The sequence below is a fragment of the Nothobranchius furzeri genome, chromosome 17 (assembly GCF_043380555.1).
Source record: "Nothobranchius furzeri strain GRZ-AD chromosome 17, NfurGRZ-RIMD1, whole genome shotgun sequence".
Taxonomy (NCBI): Eukaryota; Metazoa; Chordata; class Actinopteri; order Cyprinodontiformes; family Nothobranchiidae; genus Nothobranchius; species Nothobranchius furzeri.
The window spans coordinates 53,925,941-53,952,113 of record NC_091757.1 but is presented as its reverse complement, the minus strand read 5'-3'; the positions used below and the strand labels follow the sequence as shown (position 1 = coordinate 53,952,113).

The 26,173-nt window shown below is 43.0% G+C and overlaps 1 protein-coding gene across 4 annotated transcripts in view; it reads right to left on the bottom strand.

The window, feature by feature from the left end:
• The window catches only part of sema6a (sema domain, transmembrane domain (TM), and cytoplasmic domain, (semaphorin) 6A), a 199,225-nt gene that overhangs the window by 92,553 nt on the left and 80,499 nt on the right, over window positions 1–26,173 (bottom strand). For all 4 annotated transcript variants that reach the window (XM_054731599.2, XM_054731598.2, XM_015972936.3 and 1 more), the window contains 2 exons: window positions 24,442–24,559; window positions 2,911–2,971 (listed from right to left, as the gene is read on the bottom strand). In XM_054731599.2, the coding sequence (XP_054587574.2) occupies window positions 2,911–2,971; window positions 24,442–24,559 (179 nt within the window). The remainder of the gene's footprint in view (window positions 1–2,910; window positions 2,972–24,441; window positions 24,560–26,173) is intronic.

Sequence of the window (26,173 nt, the reverse complement as noted above, 5' to 3'; positions counted from 1 at the left end):
CAATACAAAACATACACTAACATAAAACCATTTAAGAGGGAACTGGAAGAAGCAAAAGCTTATCTAGTCCAGCCCCAATTCAGTTAATAAATCACATTTGCTCACATTAGCAAATTTGAAAGAAAAATAAACTTCTCCTTTATGCAGGTCGTTCTAACTTCACCTTGCTACATAAAAAGACAGTTACCAAACAATTGTTCACATGAATCTACAGAAAAAGAAAACAAAACCAATAAACAACAAAAACAAAATATTCCATTTGCAACCAATTACCATTTTTATCACTTGCCATTTATGTATGAGTCAATTAGAAGTTGTTTATACAACATTTTAAATGATCTAATGTTTTTACATAATTTTAAAGTCACATCAAGTTTGTTCCACAGTTTGATACCACACACAGATACACACATACTTTTCATAGTTGTTCGGTATAAGGGAAAAATGAAGTTTTTAACGCCTCTCAATTCATAACCCTCTTCATGAGTTTTAAACATCCTTTGCAAATTACCCGGTAGTACACCCATCATGGCCCCATACGGTACTAGGACAGTTTTAAATTGAATTAAGTCAAAAAATTTGAGTAATCTGGACTTACAGAATAATGAAGTTGTATGATCTCTATAACCAGAATTAGTAATTATCCTTACCACTCTTTTTTGGAGAACACAAATCTTTAATAAATTAGATTTATAAGTATTGCCCCATACTTCGACACAATATGATAAGTATGGTAGAATCATAGTACAATAAAGTGTGCTATTTGAAAGTGAAGCAGAAAAAAACTAAACATTGAGGAGAAAATAGAATTTTAGCTCAATAACCCGTTCCTACAATGATCATGTACGCTAACGGATGCACCGATTCTGGTTTGAGAGCCAACCGATACATGTTTTGGCCAATTTTGATTAATATCAAAGATCTATTATTAAGAAAATACTTTTCATTCTTCAATTTCTGGGACTTTCTATGGTCTATATCAATCTCATCTTTCAAGAAGTTTAGGTGAAGTTAACCGTCTGAGATTCTCGTTAATAATTTCTAGAGCACACAAGTGAAAAAAAAAACAAGATTACTGTGCAAAAGCTCAATTATGTCAGTCATTCATATCAAACTGAGAGACCATCTAAAGGCTCAGGATCCCTTTGCACCTGTTTTAGATTCATTAGCTGATTACAGTGTGACACTGAGTCTAGAATATTGAACCATTACACAATATTCTGTCTGAGATTTTTAATGTGGGGTTTTCTTGAGCTGTAAGCCATGATCATCCCAATCCTAACAAATAAAGTCTTAAAATATCTGGCTTTGCATGTAATGAGTCCGTCTCATTTATTAGTTTCACCTTTTAAGTTGAATTACTGAAATAACCGAACGTTTCCATAATATTCTCATTTTACCAGTTTCACATGTAGCATTTACTGAACTTAACTGGGAAAAACTGATGAAATAAGAAATATAGATATGTTTGAATGAAAAGCTAAACATTATATTGATCTTTTTCTATATTCTATAAGTGTTTTTTAGCCTTCAAGAGGATTCAATTCTGTTTTTAATTCATTTAAAATCAACGTTTTGATTTTAATTTTCTCATTATCTTTAAAATGATTAGTCTAGAAGTAAAAACGTCCAGCTGGGAGATCTGGTTTTGCTAGCAAGAATTAGCACTTAAAGATACCAAATTGACTGATGACAAACAGATTTAGAATTGCTGAATTCTTCACGTGCATTGAATGATCTGAAAAATCAGATAGATGAGTTTTAAATTCTCTGATTATTAATTATTTGGTAACACTATAATAACTACATCTTATTTAGCCTTAATTACACATGAACAAACATGTAAGTAACTACTAACAAATAATTAACAATGGCTCTTACTTAATAAAAACAAAGCATTAATTGATGCATTGGTTAATTATTTATTAAGTAATAGCCATTGTCAATTAATTATTTGTTAGTAGTTACTTAGATGCTTGTTCATGTGTAATTAAGGCTAAATAAGATGTAGTTATTATAAAGTGTTACCTATTATTTTTATTATTATTCGATTCCGATCGCCATCCATGTCTCCTCATTAAACCTGCTCTAACTGACCCATGTTTTGCTTCGTTTGAGATGAAAAAATGAAACTCTGACTTTAGATCTGGACAGATTCTGCGTGAGAAGAAATTCCTCTTTATCTTACACACATTTATCAATCACTGCTACGTCACACACACACACACACACACACACACACACACACACACACACACACACACACACCGCTCTGACTCCTTCACCGTGTGGCCTGAGGGTCAGCGTTGAGCCACAGGTTGAGACCGCCGCGAACCTGCCGCTGTTGTTAAGCGTGTTTGGAGCTCAGCCGCTGATTAAAGACCCTCAGTCATCAATCAATCAGCGCCTCTCCCACCCGCCTTTCATCTGCAGCCTGCTCTCATTAGCCACCACTCGCCGGGCTTTGTCATTGAAGTGGATGAGGTGGAGGGACGGAGGGTGGTTGTATACAAGAGAATGGTCTTGTTTGAGTTGGGTTTGCATCCATTATGTTGGGGACAAGCGATACCAGACAGAAGTGGGTAGAATGGAGGGGAAAGTGGATTTATAACCAAAATCTTCAAGTAAAAATACCATAAAATTCTCATTTTTTTATGACGTTTCTTCCTGTTTCCCAGATTCTGTCCTGGTGAAACCGCCCTACTGATGAGCGTGGGCGACACAGACGCAGCTCGTTAACTGATTGATTGGATAATCCGCTCGGTGAGGTCATCGTGGCTCCCGTCGGTGAGCAGGTGGGTGTGCGAGAGTGCAGACAGGCGCAAACACACAAACATACTTTGAGCGAGTTTGTCAGGGTCATTCTGTCAATCACGGCGCGGCAAAGAGTCCTCAAGGAGCCTCACTCACCTTGCTGAAAAAAATCTCGTCCCCGTTGGCTGTCTCGGTGTCCACCGTGTAAATGTGATCCCTGTCAGCGATGAAGACACAGAAAGAGACAAAAGATGAGGAGATACGAGGTCAGACAGCAAAAGAAACTCCAAACAAACAAAAAAAAAAACTCTGCGTCTTCCTTCTCCCGCTCCCCCCGCAGGCGGCCACTAAACAACATCAGAAAATGGGGCTTTGTGTAAACTTTGTTCAAACTTCAAAAAATTACAATAAACAAAAGGAGGCCAGAGCTATTTGCTCTGTCAGACAGAAACAGTCAACAAAGCTTCGGAGCGCCGCGGCGCAGGCGGGGGCACAAAAGCCTCTTTGTCCCAGAGAAAGGTCCCGATGGTGGGGAGGGGGGCTGAGACGGGAGGTGCCAAGTCACTCAGAGCTGTTCAGGTCAATTAAGTCTCCTGTTTGAGCCCCGGGAAATCTATACTAACAATCATTATTGCTCAGACAAGAAAACATATGTGTACTGGCCTGGAAATATAAAAGCTTCTCCTGAATTACGCAGTCCGGCCATAAAAGACCCAGCAGGGCATATGGAAGTTATAAACCTCCAGAAAGGTTACCCAGATCTCAGAGGGGCAGAACAGCATGCGGTTTGGGCGCAGACGTGGAGGTGAGGAGGAGAACGAGCACAAAGAAAGGCGGATTTATCTCATTCTGAGTAAAAGAACCAACGGTGACCGTGCAACGTGATGTGAGCACTTTCATTTGGGGGAGATTAGCTGCTGAGCGTGTTTTTAATCAAAGTGGGTAACAGTGGCATCGTCAGACTCTCGGCTTAATTACGTTCCAGCTCCCCAACCTGCTCCAGACAGCCAGCCCGCCTCTCTCCATCATTAACATAGCCCAATAAAGTCTTAGGAGTAGCAGCCACCTTCAAATAAATCTGCTTCTATCACTTTCTTGGGGGCCTCCAGGATAAAAATCCAGTCATCTTAATTATCATCCACAGAGAAATGTCCTAATTATTATTAAAGAGAAGTAAAAATAAATGTCAAAAATATCTCATCAAATATAAAATACATATCAGATATTTTTCTGACTGAATTTCTGTGAAAAATGTTCAAATAACTAATTTAGTAGGACATAATAAAGTTGATCGTAAACATTTTAAAAATTAAATAAGCTGCTTTTATGAAGGAAAATCCAAAAGACTTTAGAGGAAACATTAAAGATCTAAAAAAGAGAGATAAATGAAATTACTTTAAGGCAGTCTTTTATCTGACTCCTCTTTTATATTTATTTAAAAATTCAAGCCCGATGTTTTAAAAGACAAAAGTAAACCAAAAGCTATTAAAAATCAAAGGATTACTCCGTGGATTTGGGGTAATCCCTGGGGTTATTTCCCTGCCTGCAAGTTTAAAACAGCTCATGAGTAATCTGTAATTGACTGCTCCATCCTTTTCAGTGGTGCAACCTTTCCAGCTTTTCTAGCAGGTCGTGTTTTGCGTCCTGCTCTGGCGCTGACGGTGTTTTTGGAGGGCCGCGGGGTTTTCTGGTTCCAGCAGAGATTAGAGGGAGCCAAGCGATGAGGCGTCCCTCAAACATCCTGACTGCAGAATGAGGAGGACAATGGAGCGGCTGTGTCCGTGTCAACACCAGCTCTCCAAACATACACATGTGCACAAACGTCCCCCCCTTCCCCCAGGAGCTCCTCGTTTTACCCCATGACCACAGACACCCCCTCGTGCACCCTTTCACCCCTTCACCGCTGCACCTGAACTCATATTGAGACACTTTCTCTCTTCGCCCCGCTGCATGGGTCACATCTGTACAGTATAAAGGAACCCAAGGCAGAGGTTTCAAAGTCCCACATTAGTGAGGGAGATTATACAGATGTGGATTCCACTGCTGGTGGGGAAAAAATGGCCACTGAAACTGACTGAATTAGAAATATAAAAATTTTTACTGAAGATTCATTTGAAAGTTAGACGTGTGTTTTGATTTATGGTTCAACAGAACCATTTACCGTTAAAGAATCAGCTGCCGGCAATTTTACCGTAAAGTAAACATCCTTTTTTACAGTGTAAAGAGAAAACTAAAGCTCAAAAACCTTAAAGGTGCAATAGCAAATCTTCCAAATAAGCTAGCCTTTAAACACAAACACAGACATGGAACTCCCACCGCTCCCATCCAGTACCATCCTTAGGACGCGTCCCCCTGTTCCCAGAACCAGCATTCCCACAGGAAACAGGAGAGCGCTAAACAACAGATAACGTTTTTCACTTCCAAATGTATTTTGTTGTCTGTGGCTTTAAACGGTTTCTCCTTCTCTGATTTTGTGGAGCCATGAGCCTCTCACACCAGTAGTTTTGCTGCTCAACGCACAAGCGCGCAATGACTGTAGGACCCAGGTAAAAGCAGTGGTTCAGCAAGACAGACAACCGGATTCGGACCGAGCCGTGTTTTGAGACAAAACCGCTTCGTTAAGTTTTGGTTTTATTTTTCACTCTCAACAACTATGTTAGAATGTTGTTAAGAGGCATGAAAATATGTGTTCAGCTAGCTTGTTTTACAGATTTGCTTTTGCAGCTTTAACTTAACCCTTTAAGCGCCAAAGTCGCAATAGTGCGGCAAGCGTCATTGCTGAATTTAACGAGCCATCTCTACGAATGTGATCCCTCGTGAAGTTACTACTTTAGACCAGAAGATAGTGGAGATGTGAAACTTCAGGTTGAGCAAAACTTAAGGGTGTGTTTAGCGATGGGTACCGAATTTGGTACTTTTTAAGGTACCGACCGAATTCCATAGTACCGACTGAGCACCGATTCACGTCATTTGAAACGGTGCCTCGTTTCGGTACCCGTCCTTCATAACGAGAACTTGCCTAGACAGCTGCGCAAGAGCATTATGTCGTTGGTCGCTGCGAGCGAGTTGTAAACAGAGCAGCATGGTAGAAAGAACGCACGCTAAAGCTTGGGTCCACTTCACTAAATGTGATGGGTAACTGGGTGATGATGAAACCAGCGACAACGATCTAAGTGAGACATCCTCATCTTAATCTGCTCCGGTAGGTAAATAAAATGTTTAAGATAACGTTAGCTTGATTTGTTAGCTTCCATTCCGCTAATGGTGCATTCGCTTTCTCCTCGGAACTCCGAATTTCCGGCTGGAAGAACATGAACGCGCTCTAAAGTTTGGCTTCACTTTACTAAATGCGACGGGTGATTGGGTGAAGATGAAACCAGCGACAACGATCTAAGTGTGAGGCATCATCGTTTTAATCTGCTCCAGCAGCTACATAAACTGTTTAAGATAACGTTAGCTTGATAAATTAGCTTCCATTGCCACCATTGTTATCAGCTAATGGTGCGTTCGCTTTCTCCTCGGAAATTCTAACTTCCCAGTAGGAAAAATCAAATGAAAAAGGACGGCAAAAGGAATGAAGATACACAGTAAATTTAGTTCACAGTAAAGATGTTTGCTTCAGTTTAATTATCAGCTTATAAAACTACAAGGACGATGTTAAAATACAAACAGTTGAATGTTATTTATCGTGATATTTATCAAATATGGTTATATATATTGAGAAAAATATAAATTCTATTATAAAGGAGAATTAAAATATTAAACACTCAAAAGTATCTAAAATTGGTACCGTTAAGTACCGGTATCGATTCCTAGGTACCGGTAATTAGTACCGAATCGATTCAAATGTCAAAGGTACCCATCCCTAGTTGTGTGTTTGATTGATTTGTTTGTTTTTGTCATGTTTTTTTTTTTACTTTTTGATGAACTTTTATCTTATATTTAGTATTATAGGAAACTTTAGTTTGTTTTGGCTTGTTAAGCACTTTGGTCAGCTTTTATGCTGCTTTAAAGAGCTATATACATAAAGATGGCTTGACCTGACTAAAGACAAAACAGCTCAAACATTCACTGGTTATGTATTTTTAACAGAATAGATTATCGCATTCTCAGACATGACAAATGCAGCAGGGAGAAAATCTGTGGCACTTTAGCCTTAAAAAGTAAAACGTTAAAAGAAAACTTCTCATGGATGTTTTAAATGCTGTTTAACAGTTAGCAGCTTGGCTTCTCCACTCTGAAAACTTCAAGGCTGGAACATCAACAGAGAGGCCTTGTTTTCAAACTGTGGCAAATTAAACAGAGAGAAGTGGCTGCGTGAAGGTGGGGCATCAATTTAAAAACCCTTCAGTTTGTTTAAGAAAATGTCAAAAATGATGTTAAACACAGCATATAATTAGACTTACAGTCATTTCTCTGGTGTCTGCATAACCCTACAAATAGCAAACATCCAACAGAGCGACTTCTAATGAGATGTGGACGTTATTTTGGGGAGTTTTTGTGAGTCTGCACACCGTAAAGAAAAAATAAACACTTTTTTTAACAGTAACTTTAGAGTGCATTTCAAGATTATTCTTCCCCGCTGAGCGCAGTTTAGACTAAACAAGCTGCTGTGAGTAACAGTCATGTTCAGGCATAAAAGATGTCCTATTTCATTTCTGCAACAGCTTGTTCTGATTTGTGCTGAACCGTGCACTAAAAACAATAATCTGTTAGAATTGTTCTGGAAAAAAAACACATTTATGTAACTGATGTTTATTTATTTTTCTGCTGTCTTGTTGAATTGTGTTATTTGAAATATAAAATGCACGTGCCTTTCAAAAACCATCCAGTAACTAGTCTTTTTTTTTTTATTGGTAAATTGTAATTGTTGATTTGGAAAAGGGTAGAATACCTTTTCTGGGTCAGGGATGAGAACCTTTCCCAAGGGGAGGAGTTTAAGTAAGTCGGGGTCTTGTTCACGAGTGAGGGAAAGCTGGAGCGAGAGAGCGACAGGCAGATTGAAGGCAGGCGTTGTACCGGTCGGTGGTGGTGAAGAGAGCTGAGTCAGAAGGCGAAGCTCTCGATTTACCGGTATATCCTACCCTCACCTATGGTCATGAGCTCTGGGTAGTGACTGAGAGAAGGAGATGGCTGATACAAGCGGCCGAAATGAGCTTTCTCCACAGGGTGGCTGGAGCTCCCTTAGAAATAGGGTGAGAAGCTCGGTCATCCGGGAGGGGCTCGGAGTAGATCCGCTGGTCTTCCACATCAGGAGGAGCCAGTCGAGGTGGCTCGGACATCTGATTAGGATGCCTCCTGGATGCCTCCCTGGTGAGGTTTTCTGGGCATGTCCAACCAGGAGGAGACCTAAAGGGAGACCCAGGACATGTTGGAGGGACTATGTGGCTGGGGAGAGGGAAGTCTGGGCCTCTCGACTTAAGCTGCTGACCCTGCGACCCGACTCTGGATAAGCGGAAGAAACTGGATGGATGGATGGTTATAATTGTAAAATTTGTTAAATAGTAAAAATGGTAAATGGCCTGTATTTGATATAGCACCTTCTAGAGTCCTGGAACCCCCCAAGGCGCTTTACAACAGAATCAGTCATTCACCCATTCACTCACGCATTCACACACTGGTGGGGATGAGCTACGATGTAGCCACAGCTGCCCTGGGGCGCACTGACAGAGGCGAGGCTGCCGAGCACTGGCGCCACCGGTCCCTCCGACCACCACCAGCAGGCAACGTGGGTTAAGTGTCTTGCCCAAGGACACAACGACAGCGACAGACTGAGTGGGGCTCGAACCTGCAACCTTCCGAATACGGGGCAAGCGCTTAACTCCTGTGCCACCGTCACCCCAAAAAGCAAGTCACCTCCAAATCTACTTTTATTCTTGCTGATAAACTATATAAATGAGTGTCTAATCGTGCTGTAGACACGTGCAGTCAATAATTTGGGGCTTTAGTTCATCTTAGTTAAGATTTAAATATTCTGCCTAAAACTGTCAGTTTTCAACAACATTTAATTTGGTTTCTGCAACATTTCAACAGATATTTCTAAAAGATTAATGGTAAAAACTACACAGTCTCTTTAGCTGTGCAAAGTGAAAGAATTCAGAGATCTAAAGAAAAAAAATATTATCAATTAAAAGAGATCTGATTTAATTCTAAGATTTCACGTATGAGGTTGGGTTTCTAAAGTAGCAACTCAAATATTTAAAAAAAAACACTTTCTAGATTTATTATCTTTAAAGTGAAATGTTCTGATTGTAGGTAAATTCAACCCTTCGACATTCTGGTTATTATCTATTTTAAAACACATATTAGTGAGGCATGTACTTAAATATTAATAAAACAATGAACTAAATACATTAGAAAGAGTAAAACATGATACTGTTATATTACTTTATTACCCCAAATAATAATTATTCATTTGCTGCTTTGATAGTCTGGACCAGAGCTATTTAAGTCCGGGGGTTGAGGGCCGGTATCCGGTACGTTCTGGTTTTATCCTGCTTCAACACATCTGATTTCAATCAGCAGGTGATTAACAGGCTTCTGCAGAGCCTGATGAGCTGCTGCACAGGTGATTCCACCACTGAATCTAGTGTGTTGGAGCAGAGAAACCACTAAAACGTGCTGGATAGTGGCCCTCGAGTGTGTGTGTGTGTGGGGGGGGGGGGGGGAGGGAGGACAGAGGACAGGAGAACGCGCAGCTAATTAATTAATAATATGGTTCTGTACCTTTCTCTTCAGCACAGCCGACAAAGGTTTATGATGGGTCAGTCCTCCTGCATACTCAGATCATTCCCTTCCCTTGCTTGAAAAATTGTTCCAAAATGAAAGTTGAACCCACATCTTTTTTATCTGTGAATTCAATGCCGTTCGGCGAGTCTCAAATAAAAATTTGGGCATCTTACTGTAAAAAAAATATATCATTAATGTAAAAAAGAAACTCTAAATAAACTATGTTCACATCAAACCCAGGTCTTCAGCATGGGAGTCAGACATCTTACAAGGTGAGTTACACTCTAGTAACATTTAGAGTATCTGTAACTTTTATATCCTTGATGACAGCTGAAACAACGTTCAAAGAACGGTTTGAAGCGAAAATGGCTATTTTGTTGCTAATTTGCAGGAAATATCTAGAAGAAAGTTCTACAGAAAGTAGCTAAGGGTCCTCAGAAATGTAGCTAGCTTTGTCACTAGGCGTTAGGAACAGCGACAAAGTGGCACTGCCTCTCTCTCTGCTGCTAAAGCTACGGATAGCAAATGCTACGGGCGATGCCTGAGCGTGAACGCGCATGAAGCAGCCTGCTCGACCCGAGCATCTCTCTTTTTCTGTGATTTTACACAAAAACAGGCAATCACAGTAAAAATGCCAGGGCTCATTCTACAGGACCAGGGCATTGCAGGAGAATGTATGAAGAAGACATTTATTATTTCTATACATGTTTTGGCTGTCAAACTTCCATAATGTCCCTTTAATTAGTTTTAAAATATTTTTTATTCTCTTGGGTTGCTTTTGTATTTTATCATGTCTCGATTTTGACGTCTTTGTGATTTTACCTGATATATAAATAAACTGTTACTTCCTTTATACTTCATAAACTTTTTTTAAATCACAAAAATGAACAATTTTTACAGATTTTATTTTCCTGTGGGCATTAAAGGGTTCAGTTGTGTTCTTTCATTCAGACGTTGTTCAAATCCGTTTTTTCTTATCTGACGTTCACGATTAGAACGTCGTTGTTGCACAACACACAAAGTTCTGGGAGTTTCAGTTCCTGCAATAAAATGTAAAACACGAATGACACAGCCAAGGCCTCTGACACTGGACGAGCGGAGAACACTGGCGGTCAATGTGAAGCGGTTGGTGCGGGCTTCACATTTCCCAAAACTCGGTGACAAATATGAGTGAGCATGGATGGAAGGTATGCAAATATTCTGCTAGGCGCAAACACGGAGGCATGGAGAGAGAATGGGTACGCAGAGAGAAAAATGAGCTCAGTGATCAAGTGAAGACAGCAGAACAACTGAGCGTGGGCAAGAGTGTGAGACGGAGTACAGCAGAGCGGCATAAAGTGTCTGCGTCGAACATGCAGCCACGGGAACACTGGGTCTTTGTGAGGAAGAATGTCGTTTTCATAGCTGCAAATTTCTTCTGGGGTGACTGGAGGCCAGATTGGTTCATCTGCTGGGTCTCTGCCAATCTACCTCACACTCCGACAGCGGAAAATAGGAGCATGCGATTAGCATGCAGCCCACACCTTAAGGCTGCCACCCCACTTTCTGCAAAGTAAATCCCTGCACATCCACCCCCTTTTCCTCCCTCCCTCCCTCCCTCTTCCCCCATATTCCTCTCTCCACATAGCTGGTTCATGGGTGGTAGACGAGGGCCCATTGTACATTGTTTTGGCTTTCACTGGTTCAAATCCTCTCCATAAAGTGAATGGTGGGGGCCAGCAGGCACCTTTTGGGCCTCGGAGGGAGTTGCTGGAGTTTTAAATGAGCCGAGGAAAGGGGCCCTCAGTGATGTGGTGGCATGAAATGCGACAAGCCAGGGTTCAGCCACCCCTCGAGCTGAGGCAGGTTGTTCGTTTTGAAGGTTGGGGTTCTCATTATTGGGTTTCCACATTCTCTACACATCACCTTTTGTGTGGTGCTGTTTTAGGGGGGTGAGGCCGGGGCATGTTTTAAGCATGGAGGCATAAAAGATGTGATTTTCTCTAGGAGTAGATCTCAGGGTCCCAGAGAGGAAGAAAAGTCCTATCATTTGTATTTGTGCTTTTGGATCCGCTCACTTGTGTCAGTAAATGTCTTGTATCACTCCAACTCTAGAGCACTCACTGAGCTTAATGCTTCAAATGAGTTAACTGGCATACTTTTATACAAGTCCAGTCAGAGCGTGATGAGTGTTGTCTAAAGCTTGGTTTATGCTTGACGCGTCCGCGAGGTTCGCACGGCTCTGCGCGGCAAAATTGTGTCATTTTAACAACCACGCCCCTCCACCGCGCCTCCACACGGCCCAAACTTTCCGCACCGTGCACCTAGGAAATTTTCTAACCACGCGGACGGTCGGACGCAGAAAAACATGGCGGACTGGCAAGAACTAGTATGGCAGAGGTTGGTAAATACAGACATTTGTATGATTCAGCTCTCAGAGATCACCGTGATCAACATGTTGTTAATAATTCTTGGAGAGAAATAGCTCGCACTGTCGGAAAAGACGAGGACGCTGTTAAAAAATGCTGGAATGCCATGTTGTAAACAACAGTAATTTTTACTTCTACTATGGTGTAGTGTTGGATGCATGCCGTAGAGCTCCATGCTGCCCCCTACAGTTTGGGAGAATATTGGCTCACCGCAGAGACGAGCCGCATGAACCATAAACGCTGCGAGTTGTGAAGCGCGTTCCATCCGCGAGCCGCACCACCAAGCGGAAAGTGAAAGCGTCAAGCATAAACCAAGCCTAACCTTTGCATTTCCAACACATAATCACAGTCTGGTGATGATTTCAAAGTCTTTAGCGTCACATTCTAATACAGCTCTTCAGAATACTTTTTTCTTTCCATATATTCACAGAGAAATCCATGAAAGGATACGTTTCTTATTCAGGAGAGAATTTAAAGATTTAAGGACGATGTAAAGCAAAGGAAATCAAGCCATGAGGATTTAAAGCTGACATCCTTTTGACTAAAAAGTTCTTGAGGCCCAAAAATATTTTTCAATGTAAACCTTTTAAGGATTGTATCTCCAGTTTGCATCCTGAGTTAAAAATAATTTCTGTGTAGCTCTTTTTGTAGCGTTTTGCACCCTCTCTTGACCTGGACCACATAAGTGTCCAACTCTGGTCCTCAAAGGCCAATATTCCACGCACTTTAGTTGTTTTTGAGCTATAACACACCTGGTTCATTTAGCTGACTTACAGTGTCCCCAAGTTCTTCAGATCCTGCTAATCACCCACTGATTAAAAAAAGTGTCTGGGAGTAGGGAACTATCTAAAACATGCAGAATAGGGATCAAACATCAAAGATACTAGGTAGAATGATTTTCTTTGCTTTTGCACAGTTTTGCAATCTTCACACACCTGCATGGTGTGAAGTATGAAGTCTGCATTCACATTTCTTTCATAAAATCTCGTTCTGGTATGAGGCACCTTGGTTTTGCAGGGACATTGTACAGCTATGTACGGTATCACTTGTACCTGGCTGAAACGACAACAAAAGCCACTTGAAACTTGGTGGAGAAGGCAAACTGGAGCTCACGTCGCTTTACAACATTTCAGAGGACAGTGTTGTACCTGCTTGCAAGGTTATGATTCACATTGAAGGTAACAGAAGAGATTGTAGTTTGCGGGGCTTGAAATCTTTGTTTCAGAGTGTCAACATGGCTGGATGTCCTTGGTGCTGCAAGTGGAGGGAGAGGAGGCAACCATGTAATCCCAGTCATTAGTGGGCTTAAACCGGATTTGGTGGAGCTACAATAATGGAGACTCTAGTGGTCTCCACTGCGAGACCCAAAAAGACCCAACAGGGAGGAATAGAGTCCACTGTGTCCGACTGTCCGAGCAGACCGCGAAACCGTAACCTGGATTTTTCTGCGTAACTGTCCGTCTCTGTGTGACTGCAAATGGCAAACACAAATTTTGGTCCTTCAGCTTTCGGTCCCACAGTGATCACTCTCATTCTTTGTCTATCTCTTTTACACACGCACACACACACACACACACACACACACACACACACGCACATTCTTTCTCTGATTCCCATGCTTCCCAGCCTCATAGAGGGGTGTAAACAGTGCGGTTGGGGTTACCATGGCGAAGCCCGACTGCAGCCTAAGAATGGCGACTATGCCCCGTATGTGGAGAGACCTCGGACATGCATGCAAGGCAATGCATACAGTAACATATTCAAACACACACACACACACACAGCAAAACTGTGCATGAACTGTTTCACAATTTGACAAATTATATATTTTTAAATGTTTGAAAAAGTACAGATTAATTCCTGAAATTTAATTTTCAGCTCATGAAACTCTCCACGCATCACTTCTAACCTGATCAAACTGATGTTATTGAGGTTATTCAGAGGTGATAAAAATAAATCACCTTTACGACGAAATGTTAAAAAGGATAAATTTTATTTTAAAAAACTACAAAAAGATTGCACAATTGATTAGAAAATGTGTAGTTTTGCCTAGGGAAGTTTGATATCAGCTTTTTTTATCGATATCCAATTTTGTCTAACTCCTAATTTTTTGATGCCGACATAATTTGATAGAAATATATGCAGAAAAATAAATTGTATTGGGTAACTAATGTCACGTCTCCTATCAGTTATCATCTTAAACTTTAAATACTATATCTGCAAAACATGACAGCTACTTCAATTTAATTTAGGCCAGTTGTGTCAAACAAAATAAAAATCTCAACAACTTTACCTCAAACTTGTCGTGTTTTGACATTTTGAGTGAGAAGACAAATAGACGAAGAGTTTTTTGTATAATATGAGCATGCTATGTAAAGGCTGTGTCATTAAAAGAGTAAAAACGGATGCAGAAAATTTCCTGTTTTATATTTTAAAGCAAATACCGGCCAAAAAATATCGGACATTTTTATCATCTTCCTTTGAATGAAATTCAACAAACTTTACGCTTCAACTCAAAAAGTATGAAGACTAAAGCCTGATTTATATTTCTCCATCTCCGTCGGTGCGGAGATACCAAGCCCTTATAATTCGGGTCTGGATATGATGCAAAACAGGAAGTGACAAAAATGTAGCCAGAGGCGAGCAAATCCTCATTGACTCCCATGTTAAAAATACCAATTTCACAGCAGAAATAAACATGTTTACAGCCTGGTTACAAAACATGTTTTAGGTTTAAATGATCTAGTTTACACTCATGACAACTCTGAGGGGGGTGATTTTTTTGTCACTCTTCTGTTGATTAAAAGCCTAAAATTCTGAATAATTAATGAGCATCAGACCCACGTGACCGCAGAGCTAGCTCCGGGAAAAGGCCTCAGCCTGAGCCTCGGCCTCGCCTGAAAGCTGTTGTGCCGTTTGTGCATTTTTTTTGGGGGGGGGGGGGGGGGGGGGGGTATTATTTGTGCAATTGTTGGATAAAATGACTTGCTGTGGTATTAATTGCACTAATAGAGTGTCCCAGGAGCGTCCACTTCTTTTTTTTTTTTTGGTAAGTAAAATTATATTTATGTATTTATGTCGAGGATTTTAGGTCACTGCCGCTCTTGCACTAGCTGAGCTTAGATTTTAGCATGTACTGTTTAACCATGAAATGTAAATGTAATAGGGTAAAACCCAGTGCATTTAACATAACGCTGCATTTTTGAAAATAGGTTGAAATATGACCTGTTGTGGAGCTGGGTTCCGACTATTGGTATGTCTCCCTCCCTTCAGCGGCAGCTCGGCGCATCTCTGACTACAGCGGCGCCTGTCTGCTGCGTGGCTGCCGGCTTGTGGAGCTCTCGGAGACCTCTGTGTTCCACCCGGTTTTACCCAGCGGTCAGCTCGGCGTATCTCTGACTCAGAAGCTCCGGTGTCGTGCACAGTTAACTCCGGTTGTAGCTAGGTAGCTACCTCTGTTAGCTTAGCTCCCACCTCCGCGTTAGCTTTGGGTTAGCTTGTAGCTACATCGCTTCAGTTCGACGGGTGTCGTCATTTGATCCCAGCCTTACAGCGCCACCCTCAGCTCCACCTATTTTTCCTTTTATGGAATGGTCTGGGCTTGACGGAACCTGTGACATGGTCAAAATGGCGGTGGTGGCCACCTCCCATTTTGGCACAAAAACTTATAACTGGAGCCTATGGACACAAATTGTCCAGTATATATGTCGATGGGAGACATGCAACGCCATTATGCATCGCCGCAAAGGCTCTCTGATGGGCTCACAGACGCTGACGAAGACATGCCCAAAACTTTAAACATCTGTCGAAAGTGACGGAGACCGCAAGCTTGTGATCAGTCAGGACGTCGTTTCCTGTAAATTAGTCACCAGCACTGCTGTTGCCCCCTTAAAAAGTAAAAAGATATTTAGCGGCAGACCCAAATTGAAGAACGCATCTCGGAAAAAGTCCGAAAACATGAACTTTTATTCACCCGTGAATGAAGGAGTAAAAAACACGGAGCAAACGTGTACGGAAATGATGGGAAACATGGTTTTGGGGTGGTGACCGCATGAAGAGGTGGAGGATGTCATGGGTGATTCTGCAGGTTGAGTGCTTTGCAGTCTTGTTTCTGGTTTTATTGTATTTTTGGTACTTCCTGTTTTATTTTGTGCATTCACTTCCTGTCTCATTACAGACAGCTTCACGACATGAGGCTCCTCACTAATCTGCCTCATGTCTTGCACCTGGGTCCTGGCTTCTCCATTTAAGCGTCTTTGCAACAGTTTCCTTTGCCAGTTTGTCTTCTTCAGTTGAGTACTGTGAACCTGCTCTCAGTAACACTTTGTGAGAGTGTATTTAGTTAGTTTTGGACTAGTTCAGTTGTGCTGTACTGCCAGGAATCCCTTCTGCTGATTAAACTGTGTGAGCTCTGCATTTGAGTCCTCTTTGTGCTTTGATAGAGGAGAATGAAGGACAAATTTGTCCATGTTAAAAAGTCTCTGAAATATGTAAACACATTAGTAAATACACCATCGTGGACCGGATACACGAGTGTTGGTGGCAGGACACCACAAAAAAGCACTACGCTCTCTGGAATTGTTTCACAGTACTCTGCCTGCGCTGAAGTTTGCATGTGAAAATCTTTCTGACACGTCTCCGTGTCAGAGAAGAAGTGTGTCTCCATGGAGCTCACGGAGAAGTATAAATCAGGCTTTAACATATCTGTTTATCTGCTGCACAGCTACCGACTTCAATCAAACTAGTAACCTGAAACAGCCTAGGTCACAGCTACACACACCATATCCTTGCATGCACTCTGATGCACCTACAGATACTTTCTGCAGAAATCAAAATAATAAATCTTCCTTTGAACTGTGATAAATTCCCCCTTAGTGCAGTACCCAGTGTACCCAGCCCATGAAATATGGACCTCTGGGATCAGAATCCTGCCGCGCCCATTTCTCCTGAACAGTTTATTGCTTTGATTAAACGTGACTCTGCTACCAAACGCCTAAAACACACACGACAGCAAACGCACATTAATAGCTGAACTCAAATGTGAGGAAGTTTTCATGTCTGTTGACCTGCACTGAAACATGCATCAGGGACCGGTTTAACATGAGTAATGTACAGCTGGTGTGTGCAATGAAAGCAGCATGAAACAGCAACTGGGCACAAATCACCAGAGCATCGGAAATGAGAAAACACGTAGAGCTTCTACAGAACAGAATTTTTAAATCAATGCAACATTTCCACAATTCAAATCAGACGAAAAATTCACCTAATTTTTCTGTTTGCTGACAATCCTGATGCCCAGATTCATGTCGTCTGCAGCAAAATGGGCAAAGTTTTTCCTGGCTGACTGGAAGCCCCTCACTGTGTATGCACAAGCTGTGCCAGTAAAAAAGATGCATCTGCTTATCTGTCTGAAATGCCAACTTGGATGGAGATGTGTTTACAAGATTCCCATCAAAGGTTGAGATACAAACTTGAAGTTGTTTGATGGAATTTAGGATTTATACAGCAGCGGCTTCTCTGTCATTCAGACATTTTTGCTACAGTGGGTGGTTTATTTATTTTAATGTTGTTTTTGTTAATTGTACAGTTACTTTATGAAAGCTTTTGAATTTTAAAGTCCGTGTTGCACCATCTGAATGCGTTGGAGATCAACAAATGTGTCAAAAACATGCATGGTACTAAATGTTACAACATGCCAAAGTATGTATATTGCAAATATTGGATGACTCCTTCGTCGTCATCGTCTTCCTCCGCTTATCCGGGTCCGGGTCGCGGGGGCAGCATCCCAACTAGGGAGCTCCAGACCGTCCTCTCCCCGGCCACCTCCACCAGCTCCTCCGGCAGGACCCCAAGGCGTTCCCGGACCAGGTTGGAGATGTAACCTCTCCAACGTGTCCTGGGTCGACCCGGGGGCCTCCTGCCGGCAGGACATGCCCAAAACACCTCCCCAGGGAGGCGTCCAGGAGGCATCCTGACCAGATGCCCAAACCACCTCAAATGACTCCTTTCGATCCGGAGGAGCAGCGGTTCTACTCCGAGTCCCTCCCGAATGTCCGAGCTCCTCACCCTATCTCTAAGGCTGAGCCCGGCAACCCTACGGAGGAAACTCATTTCGGCCTTATCTTAAGATAATCATATTAAAATGGATGTATTATAGGCAAGGCAGCTTTATTTATGTAGCACATGTCATACAAAGAGGCAATTCCATGGGCTTTCTATTAGCAAGAAAAGCAAGAACAATAAAATCAGCGTGACAGAAAATAGAATTGATAAACTTTTCTCTTAAGTTATAATGCTCATGTGGTCGATACAAAACATGTTCGTGAAATTCTTTTGCACTAAATCCCTCCCGCATAAATTTATATCAGCAGTTTTATTCTTGACATGTTCCAGTACCTTCCAGAATGAGTCATTTCGGGGCACTGTCACTTTAAGAAAACGAGCAGGAGATAGCCACGCCCACCCATCCCCTGAAAGGCTGCTATAAGCTGAGAAGCTCCAATATTCACGGGAGGCTCGGAGTAGAGCTGCTGCTCTTCATGCCTGGAGAGGTGACAGGTGGTTTTATGCTAATTTCCACATTTGTGACATCACAAACAGTGACTTTTTGAAACTGTTGTTTTAAGCACATAATTCCTAAAATTAAACACAAAACAGAAATTCAGTTGATAAATCTTTTTCATGTTTGTAGTGTTTATGAAGGCAGTAGAGATCCAGGTAGAAGGTTTTGAAAGGTATGTTTTGCATCACGTGTCCCCTTTAAATTACTTGAATCACAATCAGGCCCACAAAAAAATCAACTTTAACTCATTCACTGCCAGCCGTTTCCTGATCACTAACGGCCTTCGCTGCCAGCGTTTCTCACCGTTTTTACTGTTTTTTTAAGAGTCACAGAACGTTGCGCCCTAGCATGATGTCGATGCCAAAACAACCAAAACAAAGAAGAGACTCACCTCTTACATCAGGAAGAAGCCGCGTGTTTCGAGTGTTATCCGTTCTTTCATAATCCGTTGTCGAATTGTGATCGGCAGACGCTTTTCCGGTTCGCGCCTCACCTTTTTTACAGGAACGGCCCAAAACGATCTCCAAACACATGGATGTTCTGCTTCCTGATCCTGTGATCTGTGACGTATGCGGATGAAGATCGGCTTCAGGGCTGAGATGTTTGTTCTCTCAGCGCGGGGGCTCGTTCCGATGCCCAAACAGTAAAAAAATGCCAATGACGACTTTAGTCGTCATTGGCAGTGAACGGTTGGATCTAAAATGACGACTTTAGTCATCAATGGCAGTGAATGAGTTAATGTGTTGTTCAAAGGCATTTTGATTCCTTCTATATGTGAAAAAATATCTACTTTGCCAATCACTTAAAAACGGATATAGCAGAAAAAAATGAGAAACCAACATCCTCCTCAGCCCAGAATCAGTCTGAATAAAACTGAACAAAAGAGGGTTTTTGAAAAGACGGCCCTCTGAACCGCCTCCCTGGATACAACTAACAGAAACTGAGCTGTGGAACAAGATTCTGAATATTAAAGAACCAAATTAGTCATGAACCAAGTTCATTATCAACATCCAATATATCTGAGTCTAGGAACGCTAACTATAGTTTTTAAATATTTGAAAAGCCATGAGCTCATCAGCGGAGGCCATTTTCCTCGGTACGCGTCCACTTGCTGCGACAGCTGAAACTGTGAGTTTTCTGAAATAAAATACATTTCATTCAAGCCTGGAAACGGAGGATAAATTATCAATCGCTTCATCTGTTGCTGAGCGCCTCTGCTGCCAAAGACTTGACTCATTCTCTCAGCGGATTAGGACACTTTTGTCCGTTTACAATTTCATCAGTTTCTCTGTTTGTCTGCATGGCACAGCTTAAAAATCTTGTGATTTTTTCCTCTCCCTTTACTTTACTTTGCCAACACAGAAACAGAAGCCAAAGGGATTTAATACACTGCGAGCAGTCATTGAAAAACAGGCTGAAACAGTGCCGGGTTTTGGACTGCGTTCACAGAGGCCATCTGCAAGCTGCTGCGCACCGAGAACCGAGGCGAGCTGGTCTAGAGGCGTGATGGCAAAGCAGTGTGATGCTGGCCCCAGAATAAACAAGCCATTTAACTGGACAACCTTCATAAAAGCAACTATTGATGCTGTTCTTTTTCCCCCCACCACACCACGTGTTGTTTCCTCGCCCCGCTGTTGGCTCGCTTTCACATTGATTTCTGAAGGGGTAATTGTCTCTGCTGTTTCCCTTCTACTGTCATTTAACTTTTACACGTCTTTATTGATATCCCATTAGAACCGACGGACGTTTCTGCCACAGTCGTCACTCGTGTGTCCGCGTAATCGACGCCTCTCGTTCCTCTCTGAGCCGGGATCGATGGCGGCCATCCGGCTCTGTCTAACCTGCTGCAGCCGTCCCATTCATTCAGGGGGTCACATACCACGACCATGTGTGAAAATTCCTGCCTGCGTTAAGCGAGCACACATGACCGGAGAGGGGGTTCCCAGCGCGCCAGGTGGCGTTCAAACACATATGCAGACGGGAGCGCAGACTGTGGTTTCTAAAGCCTCCCCTGCACTTGTGTTCACCGAATACGCACACATGTGGCTCCAGGAATTACGTTTAAATCTACTGGACAACTGGCCAGCATTCTAAACTGGGCAACACACACCCCATTCCTCTCTAACACACACACACACTGATTAAGTAGACCCTCTCGTTTCCCTCCCCGGGCCCTTCAGGATCCGGCTACCCCATGTGGAGCAGGTGGGCGACAGGCAGACCAAAGTCTCTGTAAACACACACACACACACACACACACACACACACACACACACATGCTCTCTCTTTTTCGCTCCACTTCCTCTCACTTTCCACGCACCTCTTTTTTTTAATGACCATGGATATGTTAAAGAGCTCTGCCACTTAAAGCAGCAGCCTCCCTCCACCGCTTAATTTGACATGCTTGGGAGGAAAACTAAGAAAGACCCCTATTGTGGCTTTTCAGCAGTCTCCAATCAAGCCTGCCACTCAATTAGCCAAAGCAGGCCAAGAAAAACGCAGCACATAAAAATTCATGTTATTAAAACCTTTTTCTGGTGCTTCTGTGTTTCTGCACATTCAGACCTCTGAGCATGCCTCCTGTTGAATCCTGATATTATGATTTAGCCGCCCAGTTCACCAAAACAAAGGGAGAAAGACGCACATGTTTCTAAAATAAAGGAAAATGTAATAAATATGGATCTTCTCCGTGTCTCGCGCTGGCGTGTGTAATCAAGCCCCCTTTTCTCCAAAGATGAGTCACGGCAAAAGGAGACGCACAGGTGAAAACGCATCGACAGAAAAATGGAAAGCAATAACGGTAGGTGACAGACGAAATGGAAGCAACCAAACAAAGAATCAGACACTTTTTAAAAAATCAATCCGTGGTTTCCGCCAACAAATGGAGGAAAATTCAGCGTTAGTTCTTGGCGGCTGTTTACTGACAACACAGAATGTGAATTAGGACCGTCTGGGTTGTGTTCAGACCCTACATGTTGACTAGTTTAAAAAAACTCACTTTGATGTTTTTGTTTTACTCGTCTGAAATTTGCCGCTGCTGTTTGTGAGAGTGTGGACCTTTTAAAAAGCAGGATTGGAGTCTTTGGGGAGGCTGCACAAGGTAAAAGGAGGCTTTAGCAGATGAAAGACTCAAAACAGAAAACAACAGCAGTTAGCAGTAGCTTTGATTAGTCGCTCTCCATTTCCCCTCAAAAAATAATGTCTTTGGCGTGGAAAGCTGGGGGTGCTGAAGTTGGGAATTATCCTCCTCCTTTTCCTAAAAATGTTCTAACTTAACTCAACAGTAACGTCACAAAAGCAGCAGCAGCGATCAAAAGGAGAGGTGCTAACAAAAACGTTGTTAGCTGGGGCACTGTTATAGAGGTAAACTAAATAAAAATAAACATCAGAAATCTCATTCTCTACTTGTTGCCGTTTACATGCTGGCTAGCATTAGCATTGCAACACAAGTAGCTCTACGGGAAGCTAAAGTAGCAGCTAATGCTTCAAAAGATAAACCTGAGGGATTGTTTATTCCTCCATCTTGACCTAGGACTGGGCGATAAATCGATTCTATCAAAAAAATTAAAATCAGTTGTTTATGAAGGTTTACTTTTTCAAAATCTGGATATTTTTCCACTCCTGGGCTTCCGGGGATCATAGTAAGGTCATCTCGGATGTCTCAGGTAACTTCTACAACACTGTTTGACTAAAGTGGCTCGCATGGATGTTTTTCCAACAAAAGCACGGCCTTAATGTTAAAGGCCAAGTTCACCAAAAAAACATATTTTACTTCCTATTTTTGAAACATGGTCGGTCACTCTGAGTTTAACATGCAGGCTCAGCATGAAAACAGTCTTTTACCCGTAATTCTTGCATTTGCTGGTGACAGAAAATAGACACAGGCACGTTTGGCTTAGAAAATCCAGTGATTGCACATCATAACGTCAATTCATGAACTGATGCATCTTGTCTCGAGACGGGGAAGGCTGTTGTTGATTTAGTCTCCACAGGAGAGAGCAGAGCACGTCTAGGCTAGTAGAAGCTAACTGTTAGCATTAGCAGCTACACCACACAGCAGAACTCCTTTAACCCCTCCTTTCCACCGGAGCCGTCAGCAGCACGTTACTGCAGCAGCACGTCATAGCTGCTGATAGGAACCGCTGTGGTCAACAGAACCTTTTCCACCGAAGCCGTCAGCGGCGCGAGTCGGCCGCGTCTCAGGAGCAGCATGTTGCGGCCCTTACACGCCGGTTCTATTTCCTACGCGCTACGCCTCTGAAACGGGTCAAGTTCGACATTTTTCGGGAAGGAAAGACAGAAAATCGGACGCGGAAACAGAGCGAAGCTTCCCGAGATTTCAGAATAAAGAAACGTACTGCCTTCCGGTTGCTTTACTTTAAAAAAAAGTTATCACCTAGCTAGCGGTCTCCTTTGTTTTTCCATAATGGATGATGAAAGGTTGATTACTGAAGTGGAGAAGTGCCCAATCCTGTTTGATCCCAGTCGCAGTTTTTATGAAGACGTCAAGAAGGATAACGCATGGAGTGGTGTATCTGCGGTTTTGGGGCAAGATGGTGCGTTCATGCTAATTATTAACATGATTTCTTTTCTGTATGGACCTCTGTCAGTTATGCTGACGCGTGATTTTGCTAATGTCGCGTGACTTCGTGCTCTGTCGGTGACAGCTGCTCCCCTGCTGCTTCGCGTCTCGTGGGAAGGGCCAAGCAGCAGCTTATGCGAGCAAGACGTCCTGCTGCAGTAACGTGCTGCTGACGGCTCCGGTGGAAAGGAGGGATAAAGCTTGGTTCATGCTTGAGGTTCGCACGGCTCCGCGCGGCGAAATTGCGTCATTTTAACAACCACGCCCCTCCACCGCGTCTCCGCACAGCCCAAACTTTCCGCACCGCGCACCTAGGAAATTTTCTAACCACGCTAGCGGTCGGACGCGGAAAACCCTGGTGGACTGGCAAGAACTAGTATGGCAGAGGTTCATAAATACAGACATTTGTATGATTCAGCTCTCAAAGACCACCGTGATCAGCATGTTGTTAATAATTCTTGGAGAGAAATAGCTCGCACTGTCGGAAAAGACGAGGACGCTCTTAAAAATGCTGGAATGCCATGTTGTAAACAGTAATTTCTACTTCTACTATGGTGTAGTGTTGGATACATGCCGTAGAGCTCCATGCTGCCCCCTACAGTTTGGGAGAATATTGGCTCACCGCAGAGACAAGCCGCATGAACCATAAACGATGCAAGTTGTGAAGCGCGTTCCATCCGCGAGCCGCATCACCAAGCGGAAAGTAAATGCATCAAGCATAAACCAAGCTTAAGGCTTGGGTTACTTGTGGAGATAAAACATCAACGCTGCAGAGCAAATAGAGACACTGGTGGACTCGTGAGGCTCAAAATCCTGCCGTCTTCTCCTCCCCTCTGACCTGGCTCACTTCTAGTTTCTGAAACAGCAGCGTGAGGGCTTTTCTTCCCACAAAAACGACTCATAGGGTTTTCATTTATACTAGAGACTACTGCAAATGTGTTGAAAAAACAAGTCAACTCGGTCTTTAATAAAGTTTTTAATAAGTCGAAGCGGCTAAAACATGCCCATCTTTACTTCATTTTCATTTAGAGATGGTGCCTAACTCCAGTGGTCATCGGGTAAGAGACAGGGGACCTTCTGAACATGTCTCCTGTCCATCACAGGGACACACACAACCAAACACAAGAGAGAAAAGGGAGAAAACCCACAAACGCATGGGGAGAACATGCTAACTCCACTCAGAAAGGCCACAGCCACAGCCGCTGTGAGGCAACAACACACTATGCAGCTCTTAGGATTGTTTATGATTCCTCTGGTTGTGTTAATCATCTAATATCTACTCCTTGGCGACAATACATCAGCGCCTGCAAATGGGATACTTTGGCAATTCTCAACCACTGAGGCTGATAAAGTTTAATTAATGACTGCAAAGGTTGAAAATGAAAATCCCAGAGATGATCACCCACCTGGCCGCGACGTATAACGTCCTGTTCATGATCATGATGAGCTGGATGTCCAGTTTGTGCCGCTGCGTGTTGTTCCTTCCAGGTTTGTGGCCCACAAATGCTGGATATTGTTTTGTGTCTGTAAGAAGGAAACAGAAGCATGTAAACAAACATGTTTGCTTCTGCGTTTTTTTTCTGGAAACTGAAATTCACTAAAATTCTCGTCAGTTGGTCTCTCAACGTGGTTGATAAGATTTTTTCAACGATGAGAACGGGAGAAGGGGCTCCCGGATGCCCCTCCGGGACAGACCAGCTGTCTGTGGAGGACTCTGAAGACGTGTGGATATTCGTGGTGTTGGTGTCGGGTTTTCTGCTGATCGGCCTTGGAGACTACCTGGCTTACCGGAAAATTAACGAGCTGTTGAGGAATACTGGCCTGATCCCGGAGCTCAGAGATGGATTGCACCGTGCTGTGAATTCACAGACTCACAGAATTTTCTAGATGAATCGTAAGCTTGGGACTTTGGCCGAGATTCATTCATTGGTACAAAAGATGGATGCCATCAAGGATAGAGTGGACGAATCAGCACGGATTGGGATAGATTAATGTCCATTATTGGGATTTTGAGAGGTTGAGGACCAACAAACTGTAAGACAGAGAGGAAATTATCTCTGTCTGGCCCCAAAACAATTTCTAATCGGAATCTGGCGCCCTTGAGTCTGCAAGGCTCCAAAGAAAACACCCCCCCTCAGAAGATATGTGGAATGTGCCATCGCTATGGCAACTCAACTCTGTCTCCTTTCCCAGCCTGGGCGGGACTGCCGGAAGGCAGCTGAATCATCCAGGGTCACTGCAACCCTCCAACCCTCAATGCTCCTCCCCCATCCACACTGAGGTGACGTGCGCTGTTTATCGTGGCTGCAGGAACTGAAGTGGGGATAGTCCCAACCCCCCACCCCACCTAGTGGACACTTATGTTGTGTTGTCTGAAGTCTGTTGCATATCTGTCTGAGGTGTTTTTTTGCAGAGCAAAGCTGCCCTCCTGGTAGAGGGTAACTCTGAAGTGCCTTTTTTCCCTCCACCTGAACCAATCCTCATGTTACCCTCTGATCTCTGTTAAGGTAGCGCGACTCAGGGTTGCGAATGACCACAGTCACCAATTCTTGTCATGTCATGCCCATGTATGTCTGATCTCTGAATTGTGTGTACTGAAACTCTAATTTCCCTCTGGGATTAATAAAGTATCTTTGATTGATTTGATTGATGTTCGCAATTTCCTCATGTGCTTTAGGTCAAATATGAACACCAGCTAGATAAAAAGATGCAGCCCCAGATTTGGATAGCATCTTTGGATGAAAATGCTTGGTTTCAGGAAATAGTCTTAGGCGTACAGGTCTGTGTGAGGCTGGCTGGCTTGTGTTTGACGTCCCGTGGCCAGGACATTCAGCGTTTACGCCCACAGAGGTGAAGAACAAGACACGATCCACACAGAAACACCATATATACAGAGGGAACAATGACCATATCGTTACAGCTTTCCAGAGCCTACACTATCACAAACAGCATAAGACACACAACAGGAAAAGCACAGGATTATCCTTTGATGTGAGGTGGGCTCTGTTTCAAACGCTGCCTTAAGTCCTTTATTTTAGTCTGTATAGCGGGGCTATCCCCGGGTGCCAATTTGCGCTCGGTGCCATGAGAATGCGTTCAGCTCGGGGAAGGTGAGGGGATGTAGGGAGGAGAGGGCTG